This window comes from Eschrichtius robustus, chromosome 11 (assembly GCF_028021215.1).
Source record: "Eschrichtius robustus isolate mEscRob2 chromosome 11, mEscRob2.pri, whole genome shotgun sequence".
Lineage (NCBI taxonomy): Eukaryota > Metazoa > Chordata > Mammalia > Artiodactyla > Eschrichtiidae > Eschrichtius > Eschrichtius robustus.
The window spans coordinates 97356480-97376003 of record NC_090834.1 but is presented as its reverse complement, the minus strand read 5'-3'; the positions used below and the strand labels follow the sequence as shown (position 1 = coordinate 97376003).

The 19524-nt window shown below is 37.3% G+C and overlaps 1 protein-coding gene across 1 annotated transcript in view; it reads right to left on the bottom strand.

The window, feature by feature from the left end:
* Window positions 1-19524, bottom strand: part of HSD17B12 (hydroxysteroid 17-beta dehydrogenase 12) — a 165562-nt gene that overhangs the window by 100144 nt on the left and 45894 nt on the right. Inside the window, exons 2-3 of the mRNA XM_068554437.1 lie at window positions 11588-11634; window positions 4530-4605 (exon numbers count right to left, since the gene is read on the bottom strand). Of these exons, the coding sequence (XP_068410538.1) occupies window positions 4530-4605; window positions 11588-11634 (123 nt within the window). The remainder of the gene's footprint in view (window positions 1-4529; window positions 4606-11587; window positions 11635-19524) is intronic.

Below are 19524 nucleotides of genomic sequence, written 5' to 3'. Positions count from 1 at the left end.
ATGGATAAAGAAGAGGAGGTGTATATATATACAATGGGATACTACTCAGCCATAAAAAAGAATGAAATTTTGCCATTTGCAGCAACGTGCATGGACTTGGAGGGTATTACGCTAAGTGAAATAAGTCAGATAGAGAAAGACAAATACTGTAAGATATCACTTACATGTGGAATCTAAAAAATACAACAAACTAGTGAATATAACAAAAAAGAACAAGACTCAGATAAAAAAAACAAACCAGTGGTTATAAGTGGGGAGAGGGAAGAGCGGAGGGGCAATACAGGGGTAGGGCATTAAGACATACAAACTACTAAGTATAAAATAAGCTACAAAGATATATTGTACCACACGAGGAATATAGCCAATATTCTATAATAACTATAAATGGAGTATAACCTTTAAAAATTGTGAATCACTGTACTGTATACCTGTAACATATACTATTGTCTATCAACTATACTTCAGTAAAAAACAAAGACTGTGGTATGTGGCTTCTTCTGAATGCACTGGAGCTCTTACGGAAAGAAAATGACAAGCTTGGGTCTTTAAGCTTTCAAGCTCACATTTATGATCAGGATCCAGAGAACTTCTATGACAACCCCAGTAAAAACTTTTATGTCTTATAGCCACAGAGCTCACCTGGCTAACATCAGATTTAACTGTGCCATCTGCAGAATTACAATGGAAGGTGAATTCCACAGACTCACCACGTTTCACGGATGAAAGCGAAACTGAATGAGAAAGAATGAGACCCTGAAACTGGGGATGAGGATATTTGGGTGGACACTGCTGAAGCTAAGAATCTGGATACACACACTGCCCCCCTCAATGTTACTCTGAGCCTCCCTTGCCAGTGGAAATAGAAATAGCCTGCTCTCCTGTATCTGAAGAGATTAGCTTTCCCTGGCTTGAAAATCCTGTAATAACCTCACCATAAATATTGGGTTGGCCAAAAGTTCATTCGGGTTTTTCCCAAACGAGCTTTTTGGCCAACCCAATATATGGGTAATTTGCTTGCAAGGGAATTCCTCTTCTCCTCAAGACCTAGCTGGACCATCCCTTACCAACACCCGTAACAGGGTTATATACTGACATTCTCTGGGGAACAAGTACAAAGTCCGATTCATGCAGTAATAATTTATACACAAAAATAACTGTCAAATTTTGCTAATTTGTATTGGTAGAAACCTGGAAAAATCTGTGTGAGAATAGATTCTAAGAGTGTTAGACCAAGGAAAACAAAATATAACACCAGATTGGGCCAATATATTTTATATGAGTCACTTACTAGAGATTTAGGATTTAACAGTTAGCTTATACAGCTACAAGGGGCTCTAAGAGTTAACTTGTTGCTGACTGAAACTTAGACTCCATGATAGCCCACATTTAATAAGAAAGGGAGGCCACAACTTCCCATGGCATAATCTAGAGTCAAGGACCCAAAAGCATAAGCAAATAGAAATGCTGGAGTGAATCTATCATTATAACTTGCACACAATCCCTCTACCACTGTACCCGCCAGAGGGCCCAGTAGATAGCTCCTCATTAAGGCTCCAGCTTGTCCATCATACGGGCAAGAGGTCATTAGTCTGGCCATATAACACTCTGCCAGTCATAAAATTTGCCGTGTTGCTACAACATAAGAACTCCCCATTTTCTCTCTCTGGTCCCTTATTTTTTCCTTCATGGTACTTACTATAAACTGCAATTATTTATTTGTCTTTTTTTGGTTTTGTTTATTGTGGGGTTTTTTTCCCTATTTGTTTTTTCTGTCTCCTACACTTGCATATATGTTCCAAGAGGGCAAGGGCAGCATCTATCTTGTTCACTACTGTATCCTAACTGCCTAGCACAGTACCTGGTACACAGGCATTCAATAAAGATTTGTTGAAAGCATAAACAGAGCTAGTCTGTCTTCACCAACATTAAATTCTGGTCCTTCCTTCTTCTGGAATACATATGTTCAGGAAAACATTATCCTCTCAAAGATGATTTACATCTAAGTTAAAAAACTTGTACAAACTTATAAATCTCCTCTGTGTATTTATTTCTTCAGCCTAGAATGGATGACCTGGTCTGCTGATATCACCTCTTCCATTAAATATGTATTATGCCCAGAAAAGCATTTTTCAAAATTTTCAACAACTAAAAAAAAAATTTGTTTCCTCATAATAAAGGTCAATTCAGTGCCTTTACCATCTGTTCCTTCATGAAAAATGTTTGAACAGGATCCTGTCTTTCTCCAGAATCACATTTCTGCCCACAGTCATGTGTCACCTCATATCACAAGTTAACCAAATTCTCAAATATCATTAAAGTATATCTTCTGACTCACTGGGCAATTTTTGTACAGGTTGGAGCACTTGCTGTGAGTGTCGTGAGGTAGCTTTTCTTGTTGCTGCATCAAATAAGTGGTGGATTCATTCATAGCATAGCATTTCAAAATTCAACGTTCCATTTAATCAAAAGCTTCTATTTTCTGCCTATGAACATTTATTTCCAGCAACTAGTAAGTGCATTCATTAACAGTCAGTTTTACACACACACACACCCCACACACATACACACAACATTTTTATCACTGTAAGAGTTATTATACACATGACTACAAGTAACTAAGAAAGAAACAGTACTAAGATCCAGGCAGTATGTTCAGTTCACCTACTACATAAGTAATAACTACCTCAGGCTCCTTAGTGTCATGGCTTAATTCAAATTCACACCTTAGCAAAACTACAAGATTCTGTATGTCTTGGACCTTCAGGGTTGGTTTTATGTAGTTGAAACCTTGAAAGTTAAAATCCTTAAATGCCCGAGACTTATTGAATATCTCACTTTTGTAAAGATCTGTGCTCTCAACATGGTTAAAAAAAAAAGATTTAACACACGTTATACTAGCAATCTATGAAGATCTGTTTTTCACCTAAAGATAAACTGCATCAATGTGTAATCTGTCCAACAGGACCAGCTATGGTCTGGGTAGAAATAATAACAAAAATATACATCTCACAAGGATGCCTGAAGGATCAAAGAGGATAATACATGTGAAGGAATAAATAAATAATAACGTACTATATAAATGTTAGTAGCAGGTGGTACTGTTAATAATAAAATAAGTATGTTGTGCACCTTAAACTGCCATAACGTTATATGTCAATTATATCTCAATAAAGCTGGGGAAAAAAATAACAGAAAAATACAGTAGATATCATCTCTCATCTGAATGAATTAGTGCAGTTTGTTGGCTGGCTACATAGAGAAGTCAGTTACAGCAAGGAATCCTAGAAAATGATAAATACACACTGTAACCATTTTATTTTCATTTAAACCATGAATAAGTGTAATTCTTTCACCAATCCTCTGTGTAGGACCAAGTCCTTATCCGAGTTTAGATCTGCTACCTGGAATTCTAGTCTTTCTTACATAAACCACACTCATAATGCATTATTTATAATTGCAGTTTCAGCTCTCATAAAATGCAGCAAAAACTTCAACATATATGAAACAATCAAAACAAATTTCTTCTTACTTTTTATAGTTTTCTCCAATATTCTGAATTTTTCTTGTTTACCCCTAACTTGACAGCCAATTTCTATTTTTTTTTTTTTTTTTTTGGCTGCACCATGGGACTTGTGGGATCTTAGTTCCCAGACCAGGGATCGAACCTGGGCCCAGCAGTGAATGCGCTGAGTCCTAACGACTGGACCACCATGGAATTTCTGACAGCCAATTTCTAAAACAACTTGCTTTTCTCAGTTTTTTCAGAGCTTTTAACTTAGTTATTGTATTCCCCTTTTTAAACTAGTATTGCATCAGTTTACAGAATATTAATAACAAATGCACCCAGCATAAGTAAGTTTGGAAACAAATACAACTGACAGTTCATAAGTAAACCACTTGACCTGTAGGAATAAAAGTAGACAAGCATCATACTGAGAAGCCTACAGGTCACAAATAGTCAGCATACTGGGAACATGAGTCAGTACATTTTACCAAGGAAATGGACAGCACTGGTTTATCCAGCTGGTTGGTTAACTGAATGTCAGTTGAAAGAGTGTTTGCCGTATTATAATTCAGGTTTCAAGCATAGCTAAGAAAAAACTTCAAAATAGTTTCCCTGCCACATGTATATATGTTACCTGTTGCACTTCTTCCTCAATCATATATGATATACCATTTAATGACAATGAAGTCAAAGAGTAAAAAAAATGCAAGAATATTTAAATGAAACAACAGAAAAAGAATTCAGATATTTAAGGAGAACATGATAAAATGATCAGAGAATTTGACTCCTGACAAAAGAACCTAAATGAGTCAGTTAAAGACATTTTAAGCAAATTATAATAGTCCTATATTAATTTGAAAAACCTGATGATCCATCTGTGAAACATCCCATTAACAGCATGAAAAAGCAGCTTTCTGAACTATAATTATGTCAATGCTAGATATCTGCTTGAACACATTACATTTAGATTAGCTATATTCCTTTTGTGATCATAACAGGAGGGAAGGAGGATGTGAGAACTTACTTATTTCACTGGAAACCTGGTTCAGTTTGTCCTGTGATCTGCTGATAAGGACAATCTTCATGCCACGCTTTGCCAACTAAAACAACAAAAGAGACACCAAACAGCTGAATGACACCTGCGTGTTTCACTTTAAAATGTAAATTATTGATAGATATAGTGTCATTTTAAGAAAATCTGACCATATGATAATCCAAGTTAAAAAACTAATAAACCCGAATGCAATGAATGGGCACAACAAAATGAAGACTTTACAAAAAGATTCCCCAAAGGGTTATCTTTCTCAATCAAGCCAGCATATAAAAGTCATAGAGTTTTAGAAAAAGGAAGACTTTTACTTTTATTTTGGACTTGTCTATACTTAGTATTTTTTAATCATAAGTATCCATTACTTTTTTAATTGAAAAATTAGCTTTAAAAACATTTTCATTTTAGAGAGAATACATGAAGACTGCAGAACTGGCAAAGAAAACCACAGTTAAAATGTTAGGAATTCCTAAAAATTGAATCAATTTTAAAATGTTCATTTAAACATTAGACTTTATGGACTACAAACGCAAACTAAGATAGTTTATTGGATGACTTAAAAAAGAATTTCCTGAGGGGTACCCTCTATGTACTTCCCCAGTGCTGTGTAAGTGCTTCATAGAATGAATGATTTATGGGAACACGGTTTCTACCCCAGAGACCCATAAATATAGGGGCAGAGGAAAAAAACACTGATACACATAGAACTTTTTACTGAACTACTCCAGACAGTATATAAATGAGAATAAATTAGGTGCTATGAACTATAAGTGATTTAGTGAACTAATTTTCCAGTCCTAAATCCTCAAGCCAACTTTTATGAACAGTAGTACTGTAAATGAGAAGATATGGAAGAACATTTTTTTATAAAAATAATTAAGGTTGGCAATAATTTACTAAATTAATCATTTATAAAACATCTAAAGAACCCATGAATATATACTGATAGTTTTTCTAAAAAATTAATGGGAGAGGAAGAACAAGGAAACGCTGCGTTTTATAGAAAAACAGCATCTAACGTAAATGTAACAGGACAGATATTATCATTAAAAAATTACCGTTTTTCTTCCCTAACATAGGAAGGGAAATAGCCACCCAAGTCCAGGAAGCACAGTCCCAGGCAGGATAAACCCAAGGAGAAATACGCCAAGATACACAGTAATCAAACAGACAAAAATTAAAGACAAAGAAAAATTATTGAAAGCAACAAGAGAAAAACGACAAATAACATACAAGGGAACACCTATAAGGTTAACAGCAGATTTCTCAGCAGAAACTCTACAAGCCAGAAGGAAGTGGCATGATATATTTAAAGTGATGAAAGGGAAGAAACTACAACCAAGATTACTCTACCCGGCAAGGATCTCATTCACATTCGACAGAGAAATCAAAAGCTTTACAGGAAAGCAAAAGCTAAGAGAATTCAGCACCACCAAACCAGCTCTACAACAAATGCTAAAGGAACTTCTCTAGGCAGGAAACACAAGAGAAGAAAAGGACGTACAAAAACAAATCCATAACAATTAAGAAAATGGTAATAGGAACATACATTACTGACAATTACATTAAACGTGAATGGATTAAATGCTCCAACCAAAAGACATAGGCTCGCTGAATGGATACAAAAACAAGACCCATATATATGCTGTCTACAAGAGACCCACTTCAGACCTAGGGACACATATAGACTGAAAGTGAGGGGATGGAAAAAGATATTCCATGCAAATGGAAATCAAAAGAAAGCTGGAGTAGCAATACTCATATCAGATAAAATAGACTTTAAAATAAAGAATGTTACAAGAGACAAGGAGGGACACTACATAATGATCAAGGGATCAATCCAAGAAGATGATAAATATATATGCACCCAACATAGGAGCACCTAAATACAAAAGGGAACTGCTAACAGCTAGAAAAGAGGAAATCGACGGTAACACAATAATAGTGGGGGACTTTAACACCTCACTTACACCAATGGACATATCATGCAGACAGAAAATTAATAAGGACACACAAGCTTTAAATGACACAATAGACCAGACAGATTTAATTGATATTTATAGGACATTCCTTCCAAAAACAGCAGATTACACTTTCTTCTCAAGTGCACACGGAACATTCTCCAGGATAGATCACATCTTGGGTCACAAATCAAGCCTCAGTAAATTTAAGAAAACTGAAATCATATCAAGCATCTTTTCTGACCACAACGCTATGAGATTAGAAATCAATTACAGGGAAAAAAACGTAAAAAACACAAACACATGGAGGCTAAACAATACGTTACTAAATAGCCAAGAGATCACTGAAGAAATCAAAGAGGAAATCAAAAAATACCTACAGACAAATTACAAACAAAATACAACAATCCAAAACCTATGGGATGCGGCAAAAGCAGTTCTAAGAGGGAAGTTTATAGCTATACAAGCCTACCTCAAGAAACAAGAAAAATCTCAAATAAACAATCTAAACTTACACCTAAAGGAACTAGAGAAAGAACAACAAGCAAAATCCAAAGTTAGCAGAAGGAAAGAAATCATAAAGATCAGAGCAGAAATACGTGAAATAGAAACAAAGAAAACAATAGCAAAGCTCAGTAAAACTAAAAGCTGGTTCTTTGCGAAGATAAACAAAACTGATAAACCTTTAGCCAGACTCATCAAGAAAAAGAGGGAGAGGACTCAAATCAATAAAATCAGAAATGAAAAAGGAGAAGTTACAACAGACACCGCAGAAATACAAAGCATCATAGGAGACTACTACAAGCAACTCTATGCCAATAAGATGGACAACCTGGAAGAAATGGACACATTCTTAGAAAGGTATAACCTTCCAAGACTGAACCAGGAAGAAATAGAAAATATGAACAGACCAATCACAAGTAATGAAATTGAAACTGTGATTAAAAATCTTCCAACAAACAAAAGCCCAGGACCAGATGGCTTCACAGGTGAATTCTATCAAACAGTTAGAGAAAAGCTAATACCCATATTTCTCAAACTCTTCCAAAAAATTGCAGAGGAAGGAATACTAACAAGCTCATTCCATGAGGCCACCATCACCCTGATACCAAAACCAGAAAAAGATACTACAAAAAAAGAAAACTGCAGACCAATATCACTGATGAATATAGATGCAAAAACCCTCAACAAAACACTAGCAAACAGAATCCAACAACACATTAAAAGGATCATACACCATGATCAAGTGGGATTTATACCAAGGATGCAAGGATTCTTCAATATACACAAATCAATGTGATACACCATATTAACAAATTGAAGAACAAAAACCATATGATCATCTCAATAGATGCAAAAAAAGCTTTTGACAAAATTCAACACCCATTTATGATAAAAACTCTCCAGAAAGTGGGCACAGAGGGAACCTACCTCAACATAATAAAGGCCATATACGACAAACCCACAGCAAACATCATTCTCAATGGTGAAAAACTGAATGCATTTCCTCTAAGATCAGGAACAAGACAAGGATGTCCACTCTCGCCACTATTATTCAACATAGTTTTGGAAGTTCTAGCCACAGCAATCAGAGAAGAAAAAGAAATAAAAGGAATACAAATTGTCACTGTTTGCAGATGATATGATACTATACATAGAGAATCTGAAAGATGCCACCAGAAAACTACTAGAGCTAATCAATGAATTTGGTAAAGTTGCAGGATACAAAATTAATGCACAGAAATCTCTTGCATTCCTATACACTAATGATGAAAAATCTGAAAGAGAAATTAAGGAAACACTCCCATTTACCACTGCAACAAAAAGTATAAAATACCTAGGAATAAACCTGCCTAGGGAGACAAAAGACCTGTATGCAGAAAACTGTAAGACACTGATGAAAGAAATTAAAGATGATACCAACAGATGGAGAGATATACCATGTTCTTGGATTGGAAGAATCAATATTGTGAAAATGACTATACCACCCAAAGCAATCTACAGATTCAATGCAATCCCTATCAAATTACCAATGGCATTTTTTACAGAACTAGAACAAAAAATCATATATTCTGTATGGAGACACAAAAGACCCCGAATAGCCAAAGCAGTCTTGAGGGAAAAAAACAGAGCTGGAGGAATCAGACTCCCTGACTTCAGACTATACTACAAAACTACAGTAATCAAGACAATATGGTACTGGCACAAAAACAGAAACATAGATCAATGGAACAGGATAGAAAGCCCAGAGATAAACCCACGCACCTATGATCAACTAATCTATGACAAAGGAGGCAAGGATATACAATGGAGAAAAGACAGTGTCTTCAATAAGTGGTGCTGGTAAAACTGGACAGCTACATATAAAAGAATGAAATTAGAACACTCCCTAACACCATACACAAAAATAAACTCAAAATGGATTAGAGACCTAAATGTAAGACTGGACACTATAAAACTCTTAGAGGAAAACATAGGAAGCACACTCTTCGACATAAATCACAGCAAGATCTTTTTTGACCCACCTCCTAGAGTAACGGAAATAAAAACAAAAATAAACAAATGGGACTGAATGAAACTTAAAAGCTCTTGCAAAGCAAAGAAAACTACAAACACGACAAAAAGACAACCCTCAGAATTGGAGGAAATGTTTGCAAACGAATCAACATACAAAGAATTGATCTCCAAAATATACAAAGAGCTCATGCAGCTCAATATTAAAGAAACAAACAACCCAATCAAAAAATGGGCAGAAGATCTAAATAGACATTTCTCCAAAGAAGACATACAGACGGCCAAGAAGCACATGAAAAGCTGCTCAACATCACTAATTATTAGAGAAATGCAAATCAAAACTACAATGAGGTATCACCTCACACCAGTTAGAATGGGCATCATCAGAAAATCTACAAACAGTAAATGCTGGAGAGGGTGTGGAGAAAAGGGAACCCTCCTGCACGGTTGGTGGGAATGTAAATTGATACAGCCACTATGGAGAACAGTATGGAGGTTCCTTAAAAAACTGACAATAGAATTACCATATGACCCAGCAATCCCACTACTGGGCATATACCCAGAGAAAACCATAATTCAAAAAGACACATGCACCCCAATGTTCACTGCAGCACTATTTACAATAGCCAGGTCATGGAAGCAACCTAAATGCCCATCAAGAGATGAATGGATAAAGAAGATGTGGCACATATATACAATGGAATATTACTCAGCCATAAAAAGGAACGAAATTGGGTCATTTGTAGAGACGTGGATGGGTCTAGAGACTGTCATACAGAGTGAAGTCAGAAACAGAAAAACAAATATTGTATTAACGCATATTATGTGGAACCTAGAAAAATGGTACAGATGAACAGGTTTGCAGGGCAGAAATAGAGACACAGATGTAGAGAACAAATGTATGGACACCAAGGGGGGGAAGCGGTGGGGTTGGGGGTGGTGGTGTGATGAATCGGGCGATTGGGATTGACATGTATACACTGATGTGGATAAAATTGATGACTAATAAGAACCTGCTGTATAAAAAATTAAATTAAATAAAATTCAAAAGTTCAGAAAATTACCGTTTTTAAACCACCCTAGTAACAACTAATTTAGGCAAAAAACAGCAACACATGATGGGTGGAAGATTGTTGGGAAATGAAATATTCATATAGTCTCAAAGTATCGTCCCACAGATTCTTTATTAATTACAAAGGGGAAAAGGTATTTTTATAATGGAAAATTATGGTAGACAACATCTTAATAAATGATTTATTTTAACATAATCAATAAAGGAACAAATGGACTTCTTGTGGCTCCTGATAAGATAAACTCAAAAGAATACAGTATCACCTGTGTAGCATTCCTGCTAAAAAATGTTTAACTTGAATCTAATCATGAGGAAACAATCAGACAAATCCATACTGAGAAATCTAAAAAACAGCTGGCTTAGGTTTTTTCAAAAATGCCACTGTTATAAAAGAAAAAAGAGAAAAAAAGGAGGGGCTAGGGAACTCTCCTAGTCAAGAGATATGACATTAAGAAGCAATGCATAATCCTTAAATGGATTTTGGAACAAAAAAAGAAGCTCTATGAAAGACATTAATGGGACAATTGGGAAACTTGTATCTGGACTGTATATTGTATAATAGTACTGTGTCAAGTTAAACTTCCTATGTGTGACCACTGTACTGTGGTTACAACGGTGAATATTCTAGTTCTCAGAAGCTTCAAGCTGAAATATTTAGGAGTGAACTGTTACAATGTCTGTAACTCCCAAATAGTCCAGCCAAATTATAATTATAATGATAAGTTAAATGTAGCAAAATGTTAACAGCTGGTGAATCCTTGTGAAAGGTGTGTGGGTGTTCATTGTATACTCTTCTTGAAACTTTTCTGTAGTTTTTATACTCAAAGTAAAAAGCTGAGAAAACAAAGGATTTTTTTTTAAAACCCTTTTTAAAGGACAAATGAGAGATTCAATGGATCTGTCAGGACCTTCATCACAATCGGGCAATATCAGAGGCTATTGGTGCCTCTGTGGAACTGGAAGGCAGGGAAGCTCTCCTTCACAGGAGAGGTTTGTACAGTGGTCTTCAAACTATGATGGTTTCCCCTCCTTCAATTACATTACAGAGAACTTGAATCTTTTGCCTCTGTCTGTCAATATCTGTCCATCACAGTCCTTCTTGTGAAAATGACGCCATGGACTTGTTTGGAGATGTAACCACTCTCTAATAATCTGTCTACCTTTTGGAAAATAATACAAAACAATTAACTTTAAAAACTGAGAACTGTCTATAGTTACACAATATAAAATAAAATTACACTAAAATTTTCACAACTCCAACTTTCCAGGATAAAAAGTTTGACACACATTTTGCACAAAAATTTGTTTTAAAGTTGTGTTTAAGCAAACATAGCATTTCTAACAAGATCGAAACAAAGTACATCTATTATATGGTGTAACACTATATTTGGGCTTTTAACTTCAAAAATCAAAACTACTATAAGAGATCATTCTATATCTGTTCTTATATTCTCATACCAAAAAGAAAAGTCTTGAAAATTACCTACCTCTTCTGCATATGATTTTCCAATTCCATCAGTACTACCTGTGACAACTGAGAAAAGAAAAAAGTAACAGTTTAGTTTAAGAATTACAATGTAGAACTGATCACAATTAGGACCCACCAATTAGACACAAGAAGACCTGTGTAATACAGTTGACCCTTGAACAACATGGGTTTGAACTGCGAGGGTCCACCTATACGCGGATATTTTTTCCAATAAATACATACTACAGTACTACACGATCCAAGGTTGGTTGAATCCGCAGATGCAAAACCTCGGAAGCAAGATCCAGATACTGAGAGCCAAATGTAAAGTTATACTTGAATTTCCAACTGCGTGGAGGGTCCGTGCCCCTCACCCTCCCATGCTGTTCAAGGGTCAACTGTACTTGATGTAAAAGATGGAGCAATTACCAGTGGCTCAAATTTAGGAATGAATACCCATGACAATGGCTAAAATTTAAAAGACTGCAATACCAAGTGTTGACAAGGATGTGGAGCAACTAGAACTCTCATACATTGCTGGTGGCACTGTAAATTGACACAGTCATGTTGGAAAAACGATTTTACATTATGTCTAGAAATAAATGTGTGCCTATCTATGACTTAAACAATTTCCAAGAGGTAATAGGCATCATGTCTACCAAAACAATGCCCGTGGTAGCTTTATTTATGTATAGTCGATAAACATGCCCAAATAATAAACTACAAGAGAATGAGTAAGTAAATTAAGATATATTAACACAGTACGCAATGAGAAGCCCGCGCACTGCAAAGAAGAGTAGCCCCCCCTCGCCGCAACTAGAGAAAGCCCACGCACAGCAACAAAGACCCAACACAGCCAAAAATAAATAAAATAAAATTAATTAATTAAAAAAAGAGCTTAAAAAAACAGATATATTCACACAATACCAAATAGCAATTCAAAAAAAAAGAACTACCAATACACTCAAAACAAGAACAAATCTCCCAGACATTATGTTGAGTGAAAAAAGCCTGAGATAAAAGTGTACAAGCTGTTGGGCTTCCCTGGTGGCGCAGTGGTTGGCAGTCTGCCTGCCGGTGCAGGGGACACAGGTTCGAGCCCTGGTCTGGGAAGATCCCACATGCCGCGGAGCGACTAAGCCCATGAGCCACAACTACTGAGCCTGCGCATCTGGAGCCAGTGCTCCGCAACGGGAGAGGCCGCGACAGTGAGAGGCCCACGCACCGCGATGAAGAGTGGCCCCCATTCGCCGCAACTGGAGAAAACCCTCGCACAGAAACGAAGACCCAACACAGCCAAAAATAAATAAATAAATAAAAATTTTTAAAAAAGTGTACAAGCTGTTATGATTCCATTTATGCAATTTCAAAAAGGGCAAAACTAATCTATAAAGATATAAGTGATAATATTGGTTACCCCGAGTAACGGGGCAGATGACAGGGAAGAGGCATTAAGGGAACCTTCAGGATGTAGGAAATATTCTATATCTTGTTGTGTATGTGTGTATGTAAAAATTCATATAGCTGTACAATTAAGTACACACTGTATCTGTTATACCTTAATAAACTATTTTTTTTAATTATAGGTAGTAGAAATTGAATAATACCTATTTCTTCTATGGGAGAGCATATTTCTCTTAAAAGCTCTAAAACCTTATGTAGCATAAACATTTGAAAATGATAATGGGTCAGGCTAGACCATGGTATCTTATCTCTAAAATACCAGAATCATGTTTGTTACAAATTCATAGCATGGTTTTGAATAGCATCGCAAAAGGTTAGGGATGCCCCCCAAAATTCTCTATGAGTTTTCCCAAACCATTTATAAATTATGGAAACCAAGTTATGGTGTAAAGTAGGATTTTCTTGTATTTGTCCTAAAACCACTTCTTTGAAATTACATGATGGTCCCTATTTTACTATGCAGAAATATGGCAAACATATCTAAATTCTTCCTAGCCATATCTTTCATAATCATAATAGATTATGAAATAATAGAATAAGTTATAAAATCATGTCTGTCTAGATCTACTTATCTGTCTCCATCTCCCTTTGTCTCCCCCCCTCTATCTCTTCCTCTTTTTCTTCCTCTCCCTCCCTGCTTGCTCCACCCCCATCATCTGTCGAAGACATTAGGTCATACATTTATACTTAACCAGCCTGTCATTGGTTGATTGCATCCTCCTGATGTCATTTAACATGTTCTTCCATCCCCTAAAAGTTAGCTGTAGATGATCAAATTCAGGTTTGATTTTTTGGGTAAGAATACTTCGTAAGTGATATTGCATATTTCCATCAGGAGGCACATGTTTGCTAACCTTACTTTTTGTTATATTAGCAGCCATTGATGATCACCACTGAGACACATTATTTCATTAGATATTGCAAAATGGTGATATTTGAATTCTATCATCCCGTCTTCATTTAGTAGCTGGAATAGTTCCATCGAGAAATGACTCCTCATCAGTTATTTGATTACAAATGATACAGAGTTTGCACAGGAACACAAGATAAATGTTTGATTCTTTTTCTCCTTTACCAGTTTTCAAAGTAAATTGGTTCTCTGGCATCTCCCAAAGGTAACTTATGCATTTTTATGATTGTGGTTTTGTTTACAAGAAACATTACTAACTCATGGATTTAAACATTCATAGCAGAACCCATCTATATGAAATTAAGAATCATATGAGAGTTCCTCAACCTCATGATCAATTCAGTTGCATATTTCTGTAACTCTTCATCTCCTGAGTACTTTGGAAGTATGGGGACCCAAGTTTTATACTGTATTCCTGTTACTGATGCACTAATGTGTCACACATGAAATATAAACATTTCCTGTTTCCAATTCTCTCCTTTTCCTTCTGTGATAAACTTTTCTGCTCTCTCCAAGACCCCCAGAATCTCACCTACTCGCCGCTTCCTTCAAAGGCTTGTTCAAACTTCACCAACTAATTCCACTGTTCAGATAACTTCAAACAAAAGGAACCTCTCTCTCCCCTAAGCTCCCTCAGCCCTTTACATGCACTTCTCTTACAGCACTTACCACTCTCTACTTTGAATTGCATTTTCTTACGTGTACACGTCTTAATTCTTCTACCAGATTCCAGGCTCCTTGCTACGTGATGTGCACAAGGTAGGTGCTCAGTAGACATTTGCTGAATGCATGAATGATGCTCACGTTTACTTGGTCTTACAAACTACAAAACACACAGGACTTGGACGATTTCCCTGAGAACCTGGTTTCTCAAAGTTCTTCACTTTACAAGTACAGTACCTTATATTCTCCTAATCTGTCTGCCACTCAATCTGTCCATTCACAGAGCCTTTGGTACCTAGATTATTCTGTTTATTCTCTACAACTGTGGAGCAAGCAAATCCTATATGTGATTACAGCATTGAATCAGTGGCAACATCAGATTTTCTCAGATTGTGTGCTTTAAAATCCCTCAATAAGAAATGCTCAATAATTAAACTACAATAAAGTCACTCCAAATAATGCATCTAGAATTTCTGGCTGGAATATACATATTTCAGAAGAACACAGATGACTCTGGTGTGTGTGTGTGTGTGTGTGTGTGTGTGTGTGTGTGTGTTTGTGTGTATTTAACATTGTCAACCCCAGGCTGAGCTAAAGCAGCATACCACACTTTAAAAATAGTCCTGGAGGACTTCCCTGGTGGTGCAGTGGTTAAGAATCCGCCTGCCAGTGCAGGGGACATAAGTTCGAGCCCTGGTCCGGGAAGACCCCACATGCCACGGAGCAACTAAGCCCATGCACCACAACTACTGAGCCTGAGCTCTAGAGCCCGCGCGCCACAACCACTGAAGCCCGCATGCCTAGAGCCCGTGCTCCACGACAAGAGAAGCCACCGCAATGAGAAGCCCATGCACTACAACGAAGAGTAGCCCCCGCGCGCAGCAACAAAGACCCAACACAGCCAAAAATAAATAAAAATAAAATAAATTAAAAAAAAAATAATCCTGGATAGCTCAGAATATGCCAGGACTAGAGATTATAAAATTTGCCTAAGGGATATCAAACCTTCCTTTTCCAGATTCTCCAGTTTTTGGAGTTTGTAGTGGGTACTGTTAGAGCACCAACCACATCCTCCCCTCCAGCACAGAGGTCTTCAGGCAGTCCTCTTGCCAGGAGTGTTATCTGCTGTCAGCTCACAAGTGAGCATCTCCCAGGAACTGCCCTCAGCCAAAGGGAGCTGCCTTGCCCGAGGTTACAGTGCCTCCCCTGGGCAGTACATGTCTAATGACTGGTCCACACAAAGATCCAGCTCCCTTACTTCACTTAAGCATCTCTGAAGCACCATCCCAGGTTCAGAGCTTCCCATGGGATCAGGTTTGACTCTGCATCACAGTTTGACTTCTCCCTCTGCCCTACTCGGCTCCCTTTGCTTCCTCACAGGTGCTCTTCCTGAGAGCATCCCCCAAAGCACCCCCCCACATACACACATCTCACTGTCCAAGTTTATTTCCTGATGAACTACTGACAGCCTACAGTCAAGCTCCTTTTTTTTTTTTTTTTTAAAGGTTTGCAATTTTTTTTTAAAATTTATTTATTTATGGCTGTGTTGGGTCTTCGTTTCTGTGCGAGGGCTTTCTCTAGTTGCGGCAAGAGGAGGCCACTCTTCATCGCGGTGCGCGGGCCTCTCTTGTTGCGGAGCACAGGCTCCAGACGCGCAGGCTCAGTAATTACGGCTCACGGGCCCAGTTGCTCCGTGGCATGTGGGATCTTCCCAGACCAGGGCTCGAACCCGTGTCCCCTGCATTGGCAGGCAGACTCTCAACCACTGCACCACCAGGGAAGCCCCAAGCTCCTTCTTTTTAAAGTGATTTTATTTATGTCTCAGTAATACATAACTTAGTCCACAAAAGATAATAGTTACAAATTTTTAGGCCAAAAACAGCAGGACTTTACCCCTATCCTTCTGCACCTTCCTATTCCATCCCCAGAAGCAACCATTTTCATTGCTTTTAACTGTTTTTCCTTATCTTTACATGTTCTAAATCCTATGTTACACTGTAATTTCCTGATTCATCAATATGCTACTTGGCTCATTAGGGTTGATGAGAACTTTCACTCCCTTTATATTTTCCCCATCCTTCCAATGAAGTTATATCACAAGATTCTGTCACTTGTCAGTGTTTACCTTATTGTAATACTGCAACTCAATTCTGATATTAACCACCCAGAGTTAGTACAGATCCCACAGGTGAAAGACATGGTCCCAAGCAAAACTGCCCACAATGCAGGCACCAGCCACAAGTTCAGGGGTCCCTAGGCCACCAACACTTGTGACTTACTTGGCTACAAAGTTCCAGGTTCCTATAACTCCTCAGGTTCAATAATTCACTAGAATGACTCACAGACCTCAGGATAACTTACAGTTCATGATTACGACTTTATAATAAAGGATACAAATCAGGACCAACCAAATGAATAAGCCACTTAGGGCAAGGTCAAGGGCGGTCCCAAATGCAGAGCTTCCATGCCCTCTCTGAATCAGGGCAGGCCATCCCCCCACCCTCACCCAGCACTTCAATGTGTTCACCCACTAGGAAGAACCTACATCAAGCTTCAGGGTCCAGAGTTTTCACTGGGTTTCATTACAAAGGTATGGTTGACTGAATCATTGGTCACAGGACTGAACTCAATCTCCAACTACCCCCTTCCCTCCCCAGAGGTTGGAAGGTTGAGTTGGTATCACAAGGCTCAAAGCTCCAATCTTCTGATCACATGGTTGGTGTTTCTGGCAGGACCAGCCCCCATCCTGAAGCTCTGTGCAGTCCCACCTTGAGTGACTTCATTAGTATGAACTATCAGAGCCCACCATAAATAACAAAGACACTCCTATCACTTAGGAAATTCCAAGGATCTAGATGCTCCCTCCCAGGAACAAAGGTCAGTCAAATTCTTTATTATACAACAATTACTGTGGCTAGAAAAATATATTATCCGCTAGTGAACCAAACAGTATAGTAGAATTACATTCTCTTCCCTAATCAACGTTTTTGTTCTCCTGGAGTTAAAATTGCCTTTTTATTGCATTTGCGTAGTTTTCTTTTTAAATGTTCCCCCAGTCTCTAACAGCCTCTCAATATAATTTTCCACATGATCAACCCCATCAATTTGTTCCATTACTTTTTTTTTTTTTCCCCTTAAAGATCGCCTTCACAGAGCACTCCAGCTTTCATCCTATCCAACCTGGAATACTCTGTGGCACAGCTATTGTTCTAGAACATAATCTTGGGAATTCCCTTGGACTGTCTCTCCAGGGTTGAAGCTCTTGTTTTCTAGATCTTGTTCTATTCCCTCATTATGCAGCACATCTAGCTTCCCAAGAAAGGATGCATGAAGATACACTTTGTAAACATTTTGAAAAGTAAATTTTAGATTTTAAAATAAGTTTTAGACTTACCAAAAAAAAAAAAAGTGAAGATAATACAGAGTATTCCCTACACTCCAAGCCAGTTTATCCTATTACTAACATCTTACATTAGTATGGTAAATTTGTCACAATTAATGAACCAATTATGATACATTATTAACTAAAGTTCATATTTTTTCAGACTGTCTTGTTACTGAGTGTCCTTCTGTTCTAGGATGCCATCCAGAATATCATATTACATTTAGTTATCACGTCTCTTCGTGTGACAGTTTGAAGCAAATTTTTTTTACATTTTTATATCTTTAAAAATAAAGTCTATATTCTAACTTCACACATAATATTTTAACTAGTGTGGACAAAGAATGTCGCCTGCCATATCAGTAAACAAGGGATGTTGAGGCCATCAAGCCATAGCCACCCCCAAGTATGCACCCTGAGGGGATTCAGGATGGAGAAAAACAGGATACTGGCCTTTTAGGGTGCATATCAAAGGAATGACTTCAATAAACGCAGTCTCTTGCATCTTCCCACACATGGAAAAGTGCTAAATTCATTAACTCGAGAAGTCTGGTTTTCTTTAATTAACAGCAATCTTTTGATTACTTGGTTTTGTTGTGAAAACTCCTATGTATCCCGGCTCCTCCCTTATCTCCCTGAGTGCTATTTGAGAGGCTGTCTCCTGGGCTTACGTCCTCAGTATGTCCACCGAATAAAACATAATTTCAACTTTTAGGTTGTGCATTTTTTTTTAAGTCGACACTAGGTATGGAATTCTAAACAGATCATTTTTAACAAAAAATTAAAAACAACTCTCCATTGCACCAGTATTGTTTAAAAAGAATGTTTCACCATTCTCATTTCAGACAATTTGCACATGAACTTTTTGGTCACTGGGGCTTTTAGGATTGTTACTTAATCTTTAGGACTCTGTCATGGTAACAGAGCTTGGGCTGGGTGCTTTTCCATTCATTGGTGCTAGGCACTGATGGGCCTTAAAATCCATGATCTTCAATTCTGGCAATTTTCTTATGTATTAACTCTTTGATAATTTCTTCACATTTTTCTCTAGAATTTCCATTAATCAGAGTTCAGACATAAGAGTTTCTCTATTAATCTTACTTTTCTTCTTGTTTACTTTCCTGGAAATTTCTTCAACTTTTATCTTCCAAATGTTCTATTGACTTTTTAAACTTAGGTTGCCAATTTTTTAATTTTGAAGAGCTCTTCTGTATTGATTGCTCTTTCTCTTTTTAAAGCAGCAGTTTATTCTTATTATAAATCCATTATCTTATCTCTGAGGACATTAATTAGACTTTGTTTACATATACTTTCTTCTACTCTTTTATTCTGTTTCCTCTAAGTTCCTTTTGATTGTTTTGGTCTGTCTCATCTTGAAGGCAATAACATGGCAATTAGTGTACATGGGTGGGATGACTATACTGTGACCCCCACTATAGGGTAATCGATGGGCAAACCAGCTTTTTGATTAGGGAATCCACAAGTCAGTATCTGCATTTTCTCTAGGACCCTTCAGTATCTCTTAAGCATTTCCCAA